Source organism: Ciconia boyciana, chromosome 5, assembly GCF_034638445.1.
Source record: "Ciconia boyciana chromosome 5, ASM3463844v1, whole genome shotgun sequence".
Taxonomy (NCBI): Eukaryota; Metazoa; Chordata; class Aves; order Ciconiiformes; family Ciconiidae; genus Ciconia; species Ciconia boyciana.
In genome coordinates, this window is record NC_132938.1 from 83,089,207 (window position 1) to 83,108,615 (window position 19,409).

A 19,409-nucleotide genomic window follows, 5' to 3' on the forward strand; every position below is an offset into this window, starting at 1 on the left:
GAGCAGCAGTCAGTCATGGATCTGTCCATGCATACTGACAGAGCATCTGGAAAGTCCTGTTCTTCCTGCCTGTGGTCAAAGGGGAGGGCAGATGTAGTGGTGCTTCCCTTGGATTTTGATATCCTGCAGACTTTGGCAGGTGTGCTGCTTGTCTGTCCTTGGGCTGAGATTTCTGAAGGTGCTGTGGGATTATGTGCAGACAAACTCTGTCAGACAGCTCGCTGTTTCCTCTCTGGTGCTGAGCACACCTTGCTGCAGACTCTCATTTACCATGGGAGGGCAGCGCCTTAGAGTATGCCTCAGTAGAGTATGCCACCTTTTGCTGACTAATGCGGTGGCAGCTGCATTACGGTAGCCAGTTGTGTTTGTGCTCTCCCATGGGACGTGAGGGCACGCTACAGCCCAGGTCATGAGTCATGGCTGAGGCCTTTGGCATGAGTCCCGCTCTCCCCATTTCCTGCTTCTTGTCAGTGTGAGAAATCCTGTCTGCCCTCCTATTTCCTTGCATCCTGCAGTGCCCAGGGCTCCCCACTGCTGCCTCATTTCATCATGCTGTGGCCAGCATCTTTTTATGGACCCACCCAAGAGCTGCAAGCGAGAGCACCACAGCCTTCAGGGCATTTAGGAGCAGGGTTTCTGATCTGCCCACAGTGCCCGGTAATGATGCTCTTGCTTCCAAGCAGAACTTACTGAACTGCCGCTTGTAAGTGTCTTTCTCAGTGTGTGTGTATGTGCATATTTCTAACTGGCTCTTTCTTCTTTAGCTATCAGCTGAGATGTCACCTTCCAGCCATCTGAAAAATGGCCTGTCACCAATAATGGGAGACAATGAAATGATCTGCCTGCATTTGATACTGATTTACAGCTGCTGTATTAAAGGGATCCAGTAATGTTAGTCTTTAAACGGGAGTGTATCTTTGTTTATTGCACTTCAACAGCCAGAGAAGACCAGAGCTTGTTTCTGAAGCAAGGGAGCCCACATGACCCAGGACTCATTTCAGGTAAACCCAAAATCTGGCTGATAAAACACTGAGGGAGAAGGTGGTAGGAAGGGGAAGGAACTTCACCCCAAGTAGCATAATTTTGAAGACCCTTCAGTATCTTGGGGCTCAGAATGGACAGTGTTAATGTTTCTTCAAGTTTGTTGTTACATTTTTAATCAGCTTGTACTTTCCAAGGCATTTACCAAATACTTATTGACAATTTTCTTTTGCCTAAAATTGAATTCGAGAAATTTGAACCAGCTTTAATACAATCCCTTCTCACTGTGGGTGGCTCAAAGGAGGCAAATTCTGGCACGCACATGTTTTTGTGGGAAAGAATTCCAGATGGCTTGAGTTTCTAAACCATGCCGGCACATTGTATGTGCAACATGTCAGGCTAGAGGAGAGCTCTTCTAAATCAGTCCAGCTTAAGGTTGCTGGAATGCTTTTGTGGACACTGGGCTGATGGCAGGCAGCTTGGTCCCACCCTATTCAAAGTCATGGTGAGGTATTTTCCCCCATTGATTTCAGCAAAGCTCCAAAACAAGAACCTACTTTACAGTCCTTCAGTACAAGGGAGACCCCTGCCTTGCAGGTTTTGCTTAGTGACATAAGGAAAATCAAGCCTTAAACAAGTCATAAGGAGAAAATATAAAAGGACCAATAGATATAATTTCTCTCAGCTTCTGGGGGGGGCAGGAACCCATAGCCAGTGCCCTCTGCATCTCTGATATATGGAGAAGGTGGAAATGGCGACTTGACTACTGGTGTTCTCATCAGCAATCCAGGTTATGCTTGTCCAAGTCTGCCTGCAGCTCTCCTGACAATTTGAGGATGCGCAGTCCTGGCAGTGTCACTGTCACGAATGGGCCTGTGGTTAGCCACACTGGCAGAGCAGACTGCTCTTCAGCTTTGAGCACAGCATATCTTGTTGTTCCACAGCAGGTAAGTGATGCTGGCCTCTGCTGCAGATGACCATGCACCCGGGAAGCAGTTTGGGGAATGCACTTTCAAAGATGGCTTTTGCATTTGCAGATGACCTCCTCCAAGGACCTCCTCCAGGGACCTCCAACTCCTGCATTCCCTTCTCCTGACTTTAGCAGGACTAAGTAAGGCAACCTGAGCAGTGCAGTGCTGCCTCTGCCTTCCAGCCCTGCTGAAGCCAGTCCTGTGTCAGACAATAATGGAGAAAGTAATGCTTCCTGATGCGTCTACTGTGACAGCACAGATCCAGTCCTTTGGCCTGGAATGGGCCAAATGTACAGTTATCTTTCAGAAGAGCATCCCAGGTTTCTTGGAAAAACCCATGAGCTTTAACTTTATGGATGGCACTAAGTGGTGAAAGCTGACTTGTGAATAGGAGATGAAACAAAGGCTAGACCCCCAACCTGTGTGCAGCTACCATAGCTCAAGACAAAAGCTGCCTAAAGGCATGCTCCAGTGATGATCCTTCTCCCTGGACACCCCTCCTTTTATTTTTAACCAGAACAGGCTATGTTACTTGCAATCTTTCTCCTCTTGCTCTATTCACGTAGGTCCAGACCCAGCTAACGAGCTCTACTGCCTGAGTACCTTGGGGAGGGCAATGCAGATGTATGCCCTTCTAGCTTTCCTCACCTCTTGCACACCGTGTAAACAACTTCAAGGCCTGTACAGATTTTATTCAGCTGGTTAAGGGTAGGGAAAGGCATAGTTCCCCATCTTCCCCCCTCCAAGTCCCCTTGCAGCTGACCACGAGTTAAAAATCAAATCCAGCTTTTCTGGAGCTAGACCACAGGAACATGTAAGGCTTGGGAAGTGTTGCTATCCTACTGTGATATCCCAGTGAAAAGTGTTCCAGGGTCTGTTCCCTGTTGCCCAAGTTTGCAGTATGGTCATAGATGTAAAGTAAATGACAATGTCATTAAGAAAAATAAGTAATTAAAGCTGCCATAGTTGACAGACCTCTAGAAAACATGCATGTGAAGGGTTGGTAACCTGTGGTCTCTGCTATGAATTCATACTGCAGTGGCTGCTATAGCCTCCAGCTCCAGGGCAAGATCTTGCTGTTTGGGGCATGGTGTCACAGGGGAAGAAGGGCAGGTCTCTCCCAGGTGATGTGGGTCTCGCACTCTAGTATGGTAAGAAATGGGAAAAGGAGTGGCCTGACAGGTGGAGGTGCAGCCTGGAAGTGTACAGCAGCAGGGCAGCACACTGCTTTTTACTGCTTTCTTGCAAGCACGATGACTTTGGAGGAGAGATTAATCTTCCTACTGCCCGGTGAGCTGCAAAGAGGAGGAAAACATGTACCTGGATTCATAAGTTTAGAGTAGTGGGGACCTCCTATGAGGAACAAATGCAAACAGCTCCTTTGAGATGAAGCAATAAACTCTGAGGTGTTGGCCACCTGCAAACTTAAAAGGTATGGGGAGAGGTGCCGAAGTGAAATGAGTCCAAAATAACAAAGCCCCAGTTCTCCTGGGTAGTTAACAACTTGCTCTAGTTAAATCTAATCCACTGAGAGATGAGAAACACGGGGATTGTCAGCTTGGGTCAGTGTTAATGAGGGAAATAAAATGATGAGACATACTTTAAATCCCACTGAAAGAACAGCAAACCTCTTTCATCACTTTGAGATAGCGCAAGAAGTTCTTTATAATTAACTTAATTTATAATTAACCTGGAAGAGAGGTGTTTTCCTTTTAATGGAGGGAAAGCTGAAATCAGGAAACCCTCTGGGATAAAAATGCTGTAGTGACATGTGGCCATGCAACCCCGGCTGGCATCCAGGGTGGACTGGACCTTCAGCCCTTCTTCCTGGCACAAACTTCCCTCCGAAGCAGTGCTTTGGGAGGCTCAGTGCCTGCAGGCTTTGGGAGAGCCTCTCATCCTCCTGCCAAATTGGACTGTGGCTCTGGAGTCATCCTTTTTCTTTCAGGAGCAGGCGAAGGATTTTTCTTGTGAGTCTGGCTCTGTTTCCCTGTGGTCTCCAGACAAACCCTGAAGCTTCCCCTGTGGATAGCACAGGGCTGGAAGATACCATGGTGGTGAGAGCATTGTTTTTGTCAGCCATGCAAGGGACCTTTGGGGCAGAAGGGTCCAGAGAAACTGTGCAACAAAACTCTTTGGGGGGGGGGGGGGGGGGTATGACTACTCAAGCAAAAAGGCAGAAACTTCTCAGATGAGACAAACTAGCATGCTACAGGAGAAACAGGAAGAATCGGACACATCAACAGCAGTAGTAGAGCATTGCTTAAGTTCAAGTCCCCAGATATTCTAAGAGGTAGAAAACAGCCTTGTATGTGTGTGTATATATATAATATGTGTATAACTATTATGCTATAACAGCATAATATTTAGGTTGGAAGAGTAACCAGGGGCTATTGCTGAGACCAGGATCCCATCCAGACAGTATTGACACAACTATTCCCTAAAGACAGTGCAAGAGAAAGATGCTGTCTTTGCTTGATGAACTCAGAATGAACTTACAGAGACAAGAAAAAATCTTCCCTAAAAAAAGTTCAAAAAAACCCCCTTAACTTAGAGGGAACTGTAAGCTTTAGCTCACACTAGAAAAAGGTGAGGAGTGTTTCTTGTCATGATTTTACCAGTTCAATCCTTGCGCTAGTGAAAATGAATTGGGGCAGTTTTTCTCCCTCCCTGGCCAGCCCAAGTGATTCAGGTGTGTGTTCCCACTGGTGTGATGGTTGGGGCAGTGGTGCTCTCCCAGGGAAGCACACGTACAGTACTGCTGTGCTGGAGCTGAGGCCAGATGCCATCTCCAAAGGAGGAGAAAGCTACTATTTGCTCTTTCAGCGAGAAGTGGGGCCTCTTTCTCAGCTACAGCAACGAATAACTTGGGATATGTAGCATCAACAACTACCCGTGTGTGTGAGTTTGGTGCAAGACAAACCAGGCACAGATACTGAAGAGCCAGCAGTGCTGGCCTCTGCACCCTGTGTCACGCAGGCTAGAGAACATACCATAGTCCTTGAGCTAGCCAGCAGCAGAGGTGTGTTCTTAGACCTTCCAAACACAGGGGTAAGCCATTTCTAATGACAGGAATGATTAGCCAGGGATGTGACTTGCCAAGGGCTAGGGTGTATTTTCTGTCCTGGAAAATTAAAGAGTAACAATCAACATGCTACATCCTTTTGGTATTTACATTTTTCTAAAGCAAATCTGGGGCACTTCTAGAGAGTTGCAAGAAAATTAGACTGGCCAGTGGCCTGGCTTCAGCCTGTGCAAATCAAGAGATGAATTAAGAGTTTGGGCTCAAGCAAACCTCAAGCAAGCCTGCAAGGCCAGGTGCTGGGAGGGCAGCCTTAATTTTCCCCACAGGGGAAAATTCCTCTGGGCATTACCCTCTGGATGAGCAGGAGATGAATCTTCTCTCCCTGCTTCTGCCAGAGCTGCCTGGTGGGTGCAACACTCTTCCCCAAAAGCATGTGAGAGCAGTAACTCCTGGAAATGGGAATGTGTACACTGTTTGTGCCCCAACTCCTCTCTCTCAGGGCCTGTACATATTGCAAGCCCTTGCTATGAGCCAGATAAAGCTAACTTGGGCTCTTCTCTGCATTCTGTCTCCTGCCCAGGGTTTCTTCTCAGAACATCGGCTTCTGGTCCCGGTGTGCAAGAGCGGCTTACATAGGACAGCATCTCTCTCTTTTCCCCCCGGCCTTTGAAGCACACCCTAATCCTCTGCCTGCCTGCTGTGAGCTTTACATTTTTCCTTAGGCACAAAACTCCCATCCCAGGAAGCAGAGTGCCTTGGGGCCAAGTCCCTTCTCTGCAGGCAGTGCGAGGTGTTCTCTCCCTCATGCTGTGCAGAGGGGCTGGGGTCACCCTTGATGGGGTGGGGCTGGGAAGTGTGGCCTTTCTTTGCAGCCTCTCTCCCTCTACAAACACTCTGAAAGGGAAGGAGGCCCACTGGGGAATTTTCTCCTGCTTCTTCCCACTGGAGGCTGCAAAGGGGAAGATGTTCTTTATTCTGCCTCCCCACCATTGGCTTTAATCCGTAGGAAAAATGGATGGCAGTTGGGTATCATCTCAGCATTGTAGTCTGAGAATAAATGCTTTACTGATTTCACAGGGCGTAAGACCAGGAGTGTCTTAAATCAGGGGCAAGACCAAAGGGTTTGTTGCTAAACCAACTAGGCTGCAAGTGCAGAGCACTCAAGGAAAACAAACAGTGCAGTCCCCACGTATTAGTAGAAAGGTATTTCTCTGTCTGAACAAAAGGGCCAGAGGAGGAGACTTCAGGCCAGAAAAGCAGTTCACAAGAAATGTGCATTTCAGAAGGGGAATGCATTTCAGAATGGCCCCAGCACCTCAACTCCCCTCGCCAGCAGCTCTGTCTCCAGAAATGCTGCAGCACTGAAAGGAGGAGAGAAGTCTCCAGGGATTTCACAGAGCTGAATTGAAAACAAATACAAAAACCCAACCAACCAAATGGAATTTGCTCAACCCCTCACACGTGGCGGCAAACAGGGGAACAACCACACAGTAACTCGGGCACACAGAACGCAGGCGCCTAAAGCTTATCTATAACGCGAGATCCCAGCTAACATCATGCTAGAGACTGGGGCAAAGTTAAGGTGGAATTACTTTGGCTTTCTCTGAACTGTCCGTGGAGGGGCCTGCTCTCGGTGGCATTCGCTGCCTGCACCAACTCTGCTCCTGACTTCAGCGTGGCTCTTGCATATGCATAGCATGGCCAGGGAGTTAGTTGGAGGCCAGAGCATATGCGGGATTTTCCCTGTAGTACCTTCAGTCAGCATTTTGCCCTCTTTTATACACTCCAGTCACAGGGCTCCAATTCAGGCTTGTGACTTTCTAGTTCAAACGCAGCTCAGCTTTGATTCCCCTGGAGTCATATGGAATGCTGAAATGCCACGTGAATGTTCAGAAATGGGTGTGGGGGAGATTGGGGGCAAAGGATGGTGTCGGGAATCAGGATGCTGTTCGTATAACAGCGTGCACGCTCTCATGAAGTTCCAGCAGCCTCCTGCAGGGCAGCATGTTTCCTCCTGCTACCTAGCCATAAATTCCTGCGCTGTTTAGTAAGCTGACCTGTGTAGCCCTTCCTAAAGTTATCTGCAGAGAGGTATCTCACAGGCTAGTCACGGCTTAACCAACAAGTAGCATGCTGCATTTATATAGCAACTCTGACCAGAGTTTTACAAGTGGGATTGTGAAGCTGCATGTCATTAATGTCACTGAGGGAAACTGAGGCACGGAGGCCTGAGGACCCTGCTAAAGCCAATCCAAAGCTACAAGCGGCACCAGCTGATCCAGTCACACAGACCCACAAAGGACCACAGGTCCTCCCACCTTCACCTCCCTGCAAAGACCCTCGGGGCAGTGATGCTGTGTGCTTTTAAGGGACATAGTAAAGGGCAAAAGCAGGCGTTGGGGACTAGCTGCGAAAGCGGCCTCCTTTCTTGCCGGCTGCACTCAGCCCTGCCCGGCCTCTTCCTCTGCTAACAAAGCATTTCTCTTTTCCCACTGGAGTCTTTTGCAACTGGAATGGAACCAGCGAGATCATGCTACTTTTCAAAAGCTGCAGCCTGAATTCTCACATCTAGTAGTGCCCCACACAAACAACGTTAACTTTCAGGCACTTTTTAAATGCTGGCATAGAATATAATAAACCCTTGGGTTTCATTTAACTGCAAGTAGTGATGATTTGTACCCAGGGGCTCCCGTCAGTCCAGGCTCCTTGCAGGCATGAGGCTGGGCTGGGAGGATGTGTACGCACATATTCTCAGAGGCAGTCGCTTTGCAGCAGTAACACGAGGACTCCAACCCTGATTTTAGACAGGGATCACTTAACAAAAAGCAGCCACCTCGCTGCAGGCACAGAGCCACACTCGGGCTCCCGGGATAAGAGCCAACATACACGGCATAGCAGCTAGAAGAGCTTACAGTAAGGATTTCTAGGATCACGCAGAAGCAAAAAATCACTAGCTTTTACAATCATACACATCCTGCCTGCAAAGAACAATATCCATAGAGATCCCCCGCTGCCCACTTTAAATGGCTGGGAAAGCTCCAGCCCCAAACAGCTGCAACTGATGCCCTTCTTCACCCCCCTCCATCATGTGATGGTCCTGCCCAAGTGATTTAAGCTGCGGGAGCTGAGCGCTGAGTCACGCTGGGCTGTGGAGCAGGGGCTCGGGGGAGTCGTGCCTGCTGGGGCTCGGGGGAGTCGTGCCTGCTGGGGCTGGTGTCTGCGGCATGGAGCAAGTGAGTGCCTTCTTCAAGCTGGGCTGGTGTGCCAAGCAGGACTAGCGTTTGGTTGTGTGTGGGATTTGGGCTTGGTGCCAGAGGTAGGAGGAGGAAAGGATTAGCTGAGAGGAAATGCTGGGCTGATACATGGCTGTGGGAGGAATAGTTAGGGCTGACCAGCCGTTTTTCTTCTTCTCCTTTTCTCTAGCCTGTTATCTAAGTGGGGAAGCTGTTGTAATGCATGTTTGTATCCTTGAGTACTGTAAAGGTTGGGGAACATTTGCAACTCTATGGTTTGAATATCCTTTATACCTTTTTTTTTCCCTTAAACTTTGTGTTTTCCTTCTGGAAAAATGCCTTTTGGGTGCAGGACTAGGCTTTTAATGTGACAGCAGAGGAAAGCAGGATGGCATTGTATTCGGACCTACCCCTGCCCCCTAACTTTCCTCAAAAGACCCCTGGGCACTGAGGCTGAGTTTCAGGCTGCACTCAAGCACTGGACTAGAAATAGAGCTAGACAGCAGCCTTAGTGCCATGATGATAAGCAGTTTAGTGACTGGGGGAAATCTGACCCTAGCAGCCTGTGCTGTGGGCAGACCACGGAGTAGGTATGAGGGCAAGCACCACTGGGGCTGGGTGGCAGTCCTGGAGGAGTACTGGGCCCCAGAGTAGCCGGCAGTTGCTGGGTATGGGCCTGCACAAGCCAGGCAAAGAGAACTAGCCCAAGTAAACAATATACCTAATGGGAAATTAATCTCCCTGTCTTCTCTGGCATGTGGTTAAGTGGAGCTCAGCATCATTGCACCTGGGCCTGGAGCACAGGCAGAAAAGCATGATTTGAGTTATGCCTGATCTGACCAAACAGCATCTTCCTCTTAGCTGAGGGAGGCTGGAGATGTTAAGTGCTGCTTTGGGGGTATGCAGCTGGGGGAGTAAATAACCTGGCTCTGAGGAAAGGATCAAGCCCTCTTCTCTGCAGTGGGAGCTTCCCAGGGGGTGTTTGTTCTGCTTTACTGGGCTGCAGCCAGAAGTGGGCTCCACTGACCCTTCTCTCTTTGTGTAGGCTGCTTTAACCCAAGACAAGAAACTTTTTTGGTGGCTCCCATTGCTTGGAGACCCACCTAGAGAAGGAGGACAGACCTAGTGTTAGAAAAGCTTTGTAACTAACGTTAATCCTATGCTAGTGGCTCTGGCCACTGCTGATTTGAAGGTGTAAGCTTGCTTGCAAGGCTGTCTTCTGTAGCAGCTGGTAAATCAGTGCGTGTACACGGGCTTGAATCACCTCCTTGTCAGCTTATGTTGCTTAGCGGGGTGGGAGATGCCAATGGTGTGGTGGCTGTGAACTAGGGTTCCCTGGCAGAGGGCTGAGATGAGTCAGGCCAGCTGCCTAACCGCTCCTCTAGCATGAAACTGCAAATGCGTTTGGGTCTACCAGAGCTGGCTTGTGCCTTGGCCCAGGCACTGCTGGTATGCTTGCCTTGGGACAGACTAACTCGTGTGGTTTGGCCCTGCAGGGACTGGTAGTTACTCAGCTGGACATCCAGCCTGGTGAGTGCATCAAGGTCAAAGGGAAGATCCTGTCGGATGCCAAAGGGTGAGTGAGGAGATGGCGAATGGATTGATGTGGCACTGGGGGAAGTCTGAGCTCCTGCTGTGTTCAGCTTGTCAGCAGTGGGTAGCTGAAGCTGCTGTGCAGGCACCTCCTTCACGCTGCCTGTCTGTTTCCCCAGGTTTGCTGTGAATGTAGGGAAGGACAGCAGCACCCTCATGCTGCATTTCAACCCTCGCTTCGACTGCCACGGGGATGTCAACACTGTTGTGTGCAATTCAAAGGAGGATGGCACGTGGGGTGAGGAGGACAGGAAGGCTGACTTTCCCTTCCAGCATGGCGACAAGATTGAGGTGAGGCCCCAGGGGTGTGTGCAAGGTGGTGGCACAGACCACTAACGGGTCAAGGGCACAGCTTTTTCATGCTGCCTTGTACCTCTGTGGTGGAGAAGGAGCAGGCATGGAAAGGGGGGTGGGGAAGAGCCTTGCTGCTAAAGCCAAGCCACTGTCTAGACCTGCTCTGCTCAAGTCAATGCCCAACAGCTCAGATGTAGTTAAATGCTCCGCTCTGGCCTTCCTTTGCAAGCCACACAAGTAAGAACAATTAGAACCCTGACCTGAGTTTCAGACTGGGTCTGTCTCATCCCTTTGTTGCAGAAGCTTGGAGCTGACCTTGGGGCAGAGCAAACAAGCTTCCTCCCCTCCATGTCCCTGCTGGGCAGGGAGGAGGCTGAGCTAGTGAGCATGGCCTTGACACCAGCAGTCAGCTCATCTGTCCTGCCCCCAGGCTGGAGATAGTGGGGAGTGAGGCTTGTGAGTTGTGATGTGTTAGCCTTCCTTCTTGTGGCTCTCTACAGATTTGCATCTCCTTCAATGAAATGGAGGCAACCGTGAAGCTGCCTGAGGTGGAGTTCCAGTTCCCTAATCGGATGGGCATGGAGAAAATTGAATACCTGGCTGTGGAGGGTGACTTTAAAGTCAAAGCCATTAAGTTCAGTGAACAGCTATAGCTTGGTTTGTTTTGTTTTCTCCCCCCTGCATAGTGAAATAAACCCAAACTTGCAGTAGCTGCTTCCTCTGCTGTTTTCTGCTCTAATTTGCTTGCTCATGTGTGCGCTACAGGGTAGTGGGAACAGGTATGTATCCATCTATGTGCCTCCTTACACTGTGGCCTTGCAGCTGATAATGAGTTAGACCGCATGCCAGGCAAAGCATGATTTACTGTGAAAAAAGCTACCTTAATAGTAGTTGCTCCCTTGACCCTGTTTGCTGCAGTGAGTGTCCCTGGCTGTTTGGTTTGTAAACTCTGGGACTAGTCCCAGCCAGGGAAGCTCAAACAAGTGTATGTTGGGCATGCGTTGTGCCACCTCTGACCAAGAAGTGCTGCTCACATCTGGTTGGGGATGGGGGACTGACAGGGAACAGGGCATGGCTTGTGCTCTTGCAAATAGCTTTGCTTTCCAAGAACATGCTTAGCAGTCAGGTGCATTGCAGGCTGGCAATAATGTACTTAAGGAGCAGAGAAGAGCAGGCAAGTCAGGCTAACTGCACTTGCTAGGGAAAAAGACATGGAGTGTAAGGTGAAGCCTGACAGAAAGGGTAGGACTGAGGTCTTGAGAGGATCCAGGCTCTTTGTGCTGCTTAATGAACTGTGGTCTTGACACTGTCAAGAGACCCAGTATCATGTTGTACCATGAAGTCAGTGGCTTAGCAACATGGCAGGCATGGGTGACAAGCCATGTAGCAGCCTGTGGGTCAGTGTCTGTAACACTTGGCTGCTATACTCCAGATGCAGCCTGAGGGCTGTATCAAACGGGGTTACTGGACGTATTAAATCCTGAGTGCACCAAGCACAACTAGCTGCAGTTAGACCAAAAAGAAAAAGCTTAATCAAGTCTCTTCTGCTTAAAACCTTTTTGCTCTGCTAATGCAATGCCTTGGAGTGTGTCTGCTACTGCTGTTCCCCATCTGCCTGCTAGCCATGCCTACCCAAGACAGGGCTTGAGCTGGGACTGCTGCAGCAGTTAAGGACCTGATGAAAGGTAAAGAAGTCCTGCCTGTTGTTGGGAGCCTGGGCAGGCTGCCCAGGTTTGGGGGCTGGCTCTGTGAGTACTGAAGCTACAACAGTGCTGACCCAGTGCAGCTCAGCTGGTAACTGACTGTGCTGGTGAGGTCTTCCTTAGCCAAATGCTGCTGAAGTGGTGGAATTTGACTCCTGTTGGCTAATCTCTCTCAGCAGGGCTGTTCTAGATCAGGGCTGCATTTGCTGCTCCTTTGAATAGCTGAGCAGTTGGGCCAGCTGCTTGGGTAGGGGCAATACCACTCTGCAGAGTATTTCAGCCATTTGAAGGCTTTTTATGGAGTGGCTGACAGGCTGCAAGCCTGTTGCCTTCATGTCGGCACAATTGCTGCATGGCAGTAACACTGTCCAGATCTGTACTGCAGCAGCTGCCCTAGAGCGGGGCATCCCCATGAGTGATGGGGGGATTTGCTTTGGAGGGTGGACCCTCCTCCTTTACTGATGTCTTTTTCTCTCAGCTGTCTCAACTTGTTATGGAGGCCTTCTTGCAGCTCTGCCAGAAGGGCATGAGTTGTAGCTCTGTCTTTCCAGTCACCCTGTGGGCACAGACATGGTGACTGGATAGACAGGGCACTTTGCCCTTCCTCTTTATTATCCAGAGCTGATGCAGCTAATGATAGCAAGGGAGTTGGTGTGCAAATAAGGAGGAGGCTTTCTGGGCACCTGTCCCTCTGGGGAGGTATGTGTGTCTAGGGAACACCAAAGGACTCTGCTGCAGTATGGAAGTTCAGCAAAAGTTTCCACTAAGCACCTGCTGAGGGGGTGGGGAGGGGGTTGCTGTAACCCCTCTGCTGTGTGGGAGTAGGACAGAGGATCCTGCAGCATGGCCAGGCTCCTGCCATGCAGGGTGTGTGCTGTCTCACTGACAGGGGCACAGATAATGGTGCTTGTACTTGCTGTCCTGCATATACTGCATTATTTACAGGATAGGATGTGTTTACTAGGCAAAGGATGAGACAAGTCTTGCTGATGCTTTGCCTTGTCAAATAAGTCTTGAGATTTTTTTGGAAGGCTGTTTGTACTTGGGGTGGGGGGTTGGGGAGAAGAGGATGGCTTTTGTCTTGTTTCCCTCTCTATCCCTGTGTTGCCTTACCTGACTGAAGGTAACAGATGATGAAGTGCACAAGTACTTAAAGTACAAGGCCCTTATGTTGCAGAGGGTGGCTTACAGCAGGTATCTCTGCTCTCTCTGTTCCTGGGTGCCCTGATTAGATCAGGTATATGTCTGTCAGCACTGACAAGAGTAAAGCTGATCTCGTTTTTGCTTGTTAAGCTGGCAGTCCTGATTTCTAGGTAGGTTAGCCACAAGTGTTTTTGACCTCTATGCTCAGGGTACAAACAGTGCCTTCATGGGGGCCACCCCCCTCTTGTACTTTCCACAACAGTTAATTAGGCTTATCCTGCTTTCCAACACTGGCAGCTACCACTAAGGAGACCACAAAACAGGAGAAAGGGTAGGAAGGAAGCATGCCTTTGCCAGCACTTCCTGCCTCTTGAGTTTTGTTCTCCCATGTCCCAGAGCTATAAATACTCCTGTTCCTATAAGTGACAGTGGTAAACAGGCAGAGTAAATGCAGAGTGCCCTGGCTGGCTCCTAGAGTGATGGTAAGACTTCTGCTAGAGAGATCAGGAAAGTAAGGATGCTATGCCCTGCTGCAGGCAGAGGGTCCCAGTGCATATAAAAGCAGGGCTTGTCCCTGCCAAGTATGTTCTCCTGGAAGTGCACGGTGAACTCAGCTTGTCAGTATCTCTGGGAGGACCCTGAGCTCTGCTTGCTTTGGAGAGGAGCAGAAAGCACCAGAGCATGGCTTAAGGGTGTGCGTTTTCTTTTTTTTTATTAAAATCCTGTGTGCTCTGTAGTCAGTCTTGCAGTTCAGCAACACATCCCATCAGAGCCAAGAGCCTACAGGAAGAATCTCCCCCTTGGTTGCCTGAACACTGAGACTGAGGTGTGGGAGGGAAACAACACTGATGCCTGTTGAGAGGGATGCATTTGCTGAATCCTGCAAGTTTGCTAATCTGTACTCAGCCTCTATCCCTGACTATTCACCAGGAATCAAAGCTGCACCACTTTATTTCCTTGCAGCATCATGGTGAGGGAAAATGGGACCTTGAAAACCCTGCAAAACAGCTGTAAGGCTTTGTGTTATAACATGGAGATTTAGATTGGATATTAGGAAAAATTTATTCAGGGTTGTCAAGCATTGGAACAGGCTGGCCAGGAAAGTGGTTGAGTCACCATCCCTGGAGGTATTTAAAAGATGTGTCGACATGGTGCTTAGGGACATAGTTTAGTGGTGGACTTAGTAGTGTTAGGTTAACAGTTAGACTCGATGATCTTAAGGGTCTCTTCCCACCTAAATGATTCTATGAACACAAATTAAGTGATGTATGTTATCACTTCCTGTCTAGGAAGAGGAGAACAAATACCCAGTTGCAGAAGAGATTAGTCTGGAAACAGGAGATGTGACAGGAATTAAAATCTCATGCAGGGCCTCAAAGAGGAGTGATGGAGAAGACAGACCAGCAGCTTTGTCTTCTCAAAAAATAACTTCTCCCTGAGCAGTTAACATTAACTTCCACTGACAGAAATAGGCCACCCAAGTGACTCTGTAGCTACACAACCATGCATGTGACACTGTTCAGCACAGCCTCAGAAAACAGTTGCAGGACACTGTGCACCCAGAAACTGTGTATAGTGTAAGTACGTGCAGTGTGTGAAAGGAGAGTGCTGGGGTAAGCTGATGGGCAATCCAGGTTGTGGTGGGGTAGGGGAAGCCAGCTGGGTCACTTCTCACTGGAATTTACAAGCAAAAAACATGCAAGATGATTTCTTCCAAACCATACACATAAGAAATTAATTGACATCTGTTGTACAAAATGAAAAGGTAACCACCAGCCAGCTTTGCAGTGTGCTGACAGTCACGTTCTTTCTTAGTCTCCTCACCTCCTGCTCCCTTAGCCCCAGTTTCCACATTTACAAACCAAAGGGAACTTCTGTCACTTGCTTTCAGAAAGTTAGCCTCAAACCATAAGCTGCATTACTTGATAACTGGCCCCCCGTTCTAGTGCTAGAGCACAGAAAACCTTAACCACACAATTCCCCTTTCTTGTAGCATGATGGAGGTCTGAGCACAAGGCTGGATGCTGCTGGTGTTGGATACCAGCAGCATCCTGGGGTCAGAGAGGTACAGGCCATGGTGAGCTGTCTGTAGACAGGAGCCAAGGGATGATGGCAAGTCCTGCCATGTGACTGGGGGACACCACTGGGCCCACACGCCATGCTGAGACTCCCTGGATACGTGCGCTGTCATGTCCCCACATGCTGGGCCCCTCCCTCTGAGGACACAGCTGTGGAAACCAAACACCCAATGCACCTGTTTTCCAACAAACTGGGACAGTTTTCCCCCTCAATCCCAACCTCGCTGCTCTACAGCGGGTGCAGGCAGGCACAGGCTGCAAAGCCTTCCCACATGAGGGGAAAAAAAGTATAAAAATATATACGTACTCACCTTTTCTCAGCAGGCTTCAGGCTGAGGTGCGCGTTCTCCTTGTGTGTGGGCTCCTGGCTGGCTGCCCCCGAGTCCTGCTGTCCCTCCTTAGCCCTGACTACCCCACAGGTGCTAACTAACTGTAAAAACACACCTGGAGGGGTGGGCAGCAAGCCCTGCTATCATTTTTGGAGATTTTGGTGAGGGATGGGTGCTGGGAGGGGTCCCTTCAGCAGCGTGCGGCAGCAACAGATGGTGAGGGGGTTGCAGGCAGTTGGCACAGCCCCGCCCAGCTCCTTCATGAGGTAAAATGGCGCCCGCTGCAAAACCAGTTTGGAGAGCCAAGAGAAACTTCTGCAGAAAGCCACTTTCTCCTCCAAAACCTCCCGCGATGGCTTCTCATTTTCAAATGCCATCCTTTCTAAGCTTGCCCGGATCCTTTTTTTAGTCACAATCTTATTTTAGCTCAGCAAAACACCTGTGGCACAACAAGCTGTGCAAAAGCTGGTCCCTCGTAAGCCATTTTGTCAGTATTTGGTCACACTTTCACCAGCTCTTATTCTCCCCAGCTGAATTATGTGTTTTGGGTTGGTTTTTTTTGCACTTCAGTCCTAAAAATTCATTTAGTGCTAAAAAGAACATGAATGAAAGAAGTACTGCTGGCTTCTCTTGTTCCATTTGAAGGCTGTCCGCTCACAGAGCAACCCTAGCAGAAAGACATGGTCTCAAGCTGCAAATCACAGAGGAAAAAGCTGCCTGGCTCACATGTACCATGTTTTCTTTACAATGTAGTGGAAAATGAACCCTTTTTCCTAATCCCAAATCCTACTCCAGGCAGAACCATGCTGACATCCCCCACAAGCCCAGCTGAGGGTGCTGAGCCTGTCCGGCTCCAGCTCCCTGCCATCTTGCAATGGGCAACGAGAAAGCAGATTTTTGCAAGGGTTTTTAGCACTAACATGCAGCAACCTCCACAGAAGCCAGAGCTACAGCTGGAGAGGTTGTTACTGTATGCACATAAGCAACAGCATAAGCTGCATGCGTATAAGCATCTGGCAAGCACCCTCTGGACTACTCGACACCCTGAATTCAGCCTATTTCTGCAGTTTGTATTGAAGAGGGACAGTAGAGTCTGGCCAAACCAGGCAGGAAAGGACCATCTCCTAGACTGAGACCACTCTGGCCACATAAGTACATCCCCTTGCACAACACAAACGATCTTTGTTCAGTAACACATTGCTAGAAAAACCCTGTAATACACGAGAGGTGTACGACACTTAGTTTACGTGCAGAGGCACGAGCAACGCTCCTGTAGGAACACAGGCAAACCATAACGCCGTGCCACCGTCAGCATACATTCCCTCTGGAGGGGATATAAAGGAAGAAAAGGCTCTTAGGTGAATCAATCAAGCCCAGATGTAAACACTGGCTTGATGGATGGTTGAGTAAGGCATGGAGAAACCTGGGGATCGGGTCTCTAGAGATGCCCTTAGTTTGCTCATACCAATTTAAAGCATGGGCTCGCGTATGAAAAGCTCGCTCTGTTTCCCATTTTGCAAATGACAAGTCACTGCTCATGTTACTATTCAGGATTTGTGTGGAGTGAGTACGAAACGCTAGCCAGTTTGGTTTGCTTGCTTCTCTTAATTACCAGTCTAAACGATCATGACAGTGGCTGAGTTGTAGAGATGATGGATCAGGCCTGATGCATAAACTGTTTTGGTGCACTGTGTTTGACCGATTTTATAGGTAACCTTCACAAAAGATCTTGCATATAAACTTACAACCAAGAGACCCTAGCATGGAAACACTCTTTACTAGATTTAGTCTTGAGGAAAGCATCTGATGTGAATTCCTTGTGACCATCAATTGCCCAAGGGCTCTGATAAAAAAAGGCAAATTCTAAGTAAGTCGGATGACTAGATTTTCACGGTGCTTATATCACATGGCACAGCACGGCAGAGCAGACTGTAGGCACAGCATGTTGCCAAAAGCATGTGAGGACGTACTGAAAGCTAGGTTTAAAAGACCTGCTTCGATATCCTGTGCAACAGACAGCAACACGGTACAAGTGCATGCCTCCATCTTTTTCTGTTCCCCCGTCCTGGGTCTGGGTGCTACGACAGCAATGCAGTTTGATTGCTTTCAAAGCCCAGGAAAAGTGCACCCCAGGTCTCTAGAGCCAAGGCTACAGCCTGAGCAGGAGGCTGTGGAACGATGATTTATATCTGTCCTTTTCCTGACAGGTCTGTCAGAAACTGGCTGGAAATTGAAGATAATAATTTAAGGAATGCTGACTCAGGAAACATGCTATGTTCCTAACTGTAATGTGCAAACATAATGTAATGTAACAGGCAATGAGGCGCACGCCGCTGCTTTTGTAAAACTAGCTTTTACTTTGAACTGGCAACGTACGTCAAAAGTGTAGCTGCTTTGTCCTTACCTAGGATTTTTCCTCCAGCTAGTGAAGTGAGACTGCGCGCTTCCCCCTGTGCTAGGCAGCGACTGTAGCCAGCTGAACGGGGCCAGTAGCTGCCGCAGGATCCTTCGACAGTAGATGGACTTCTCCGGAGACTGCTTTGGAGAAGGCGCTTGACTCAGGTACTCTGAACTGACTTCTCATCCACTGTCACCTACAGAGGGAGGCCACGCAGGCTGGCTGGCAAACTCAGCCAGTGCCGCTGCCCCCGCGGCAGGGTGGGAGGTAGGGTATTCTATTACAGTATCCCAAAGAGATGTTTCAATTATAAAAACAGTGCTTATTTTTAGCAAAAAATGCTCATCAGTTAAGAACCACTGTTTGTTGCAAGATGTGTTTTGAATTATTTGTTTTTAACATGCTGTGATGTTTAGCCCCTGCTGCAGTTGCAAGGGTAAATACCTCGGCTCTGGGATGCACAAGACACTGCATTTTGGGGAAGGGGTAGCAATGCAAATCATGCTGGCTCTATCTATCTCGCTTACTAGTTTTCTCCACTGCAGCCACATAACTACAGGTTCAGATCTAAAAATCTCATGTAGCCAGACCCAAAATTCAGATTTGCTTCTGTAAGTTTACAAGGACTAGACAGTAAATGTAAAATTCTGTCCATGGTATTCCTGTCCCACGAAATCATGTCATCACTCTGAGAAATGAGTTTCCATTATACTCTAGTTTTAAAAACTCAAGAGAAAAGCAAGGTAGGACAAGGAGCACTGAATAGGTTCCCATTTTTGGCAAAGGCACTGAGAAGTAAATCTACTGGCTCGGTAATTACCTTTAAGAACATGTCAAGATGTGCTTCTACCGAACTTAGCAAAACTTGCAGTTAGGGGAGCAATTGTTGTGCAAAGACTGTTTCCCTAATGATAAATTTACCAGTGCTTACAAAAGAAATATGTGCTTTAACTCATTTTTCACCTGAAGATCTAAGCTGTTATAAAAATTTAAGTAACTATCACTTGCCTCATTAGCTGATGCTTGTGTGTACAGTGGGAGCACATGTAGGACTTGCATCATCAACCCCCAAACTTGCTGGACCACACAGCCATGCCAAACATCTGAATTTCCTGTAAACCACCATGAACCCTTAACGTCAAAATTTTTAGCTGGACCCGACAAAATAAACTGTTTTACACACTATTTAGTAAAGCCTTATATATCACCACCACAAGGCTGGCTGACTGCCCACCACTTGGAAACACTTGACTTGCAGCGTATCGCCGGCACGCAGAGTAACGATTGCCGTCAAATCATGCATCCCATGCGGGCTAAGGTGGCTGGACCTCGCAGCGTGCGCCGCCCAAGGGGCTCCCCCTGAAGTCAGTGCTGGTTCCCGGAGCAAACAGGCAGACCCCGCTTGGATGGGAGGCTCTTCCTGGCCTGAGGGTAGACTGCAGGACTTTCTTTCTCAGGAAAGAACTTACTAAATGGAAAATGCACTGTTAGCCGGTCTCAAGCTGTTCACAAAAGCCCACCAGATTTGCCAAGTCTTTCTGATTTGTTTTGGTAAGCGTAGGATGGAAGGGTGGCTGTAAAAAAAAATCTAAATGAAAACCACTTTTAAATATGATAAACTAAATGGAAGTACTGTGTACGATTTTTTTTTAGAACAAATT

At 48.6% G+C, this 19,409-nt stretch overlaps 1 protein-coding gene across 1 annotated transcript; it reads left to right on the forward strand.

Annotated features, from left to right (window-relative positions):
- The first annotated feature begins 7,964 nt into the window (after window positions 1-7,964).
- On the forward strand, window positions 7,965-10,807 carry LOC140651579 (16 kDa beta-galactoside-binding lectin). The gene is made up of 4 exons (XM_072861171.1): window positions 7,965-8,210; window positions 9,707-9,786; window positions 9,923-10,094; window positions 10,598-10,807. The coding sequence occupies exons 1-4, from the start codon at window positions 8,202-8,204 to the stop codon at window positions 10,748-10,750; spliced, it is 414 nt and encodes a 137-aa protein (XP_072717272.1). The 5' UTR covers window positions 7,965-8,201; the 3' UTR covers window positions 10,751-10,807.
- The last annotated feature ends 8,602 nt before the right edge of the window (window positions 10,808-19,409 follow it).

Bases quoted from the DNA above. Each gene is read 5' to 3' on its own strand.
- LOC140651579 (XM_072861171.1), top strand. The intron at 9,787-9,922 runs GTGAGTGAGGAG...CTGTTTCCCCAG, and splicing joins ATCCTGTCGGATGCCAAAGG to GTTTGCTGTGAATGTAGGGA. The intron at 10,095-10,597 runs GTGAGGCCCCAG...GGCTCTCTACAG, and splicing joins AGCATGGCGACAAGATTGAG to ATTTGCATCTCCTTCAATGA.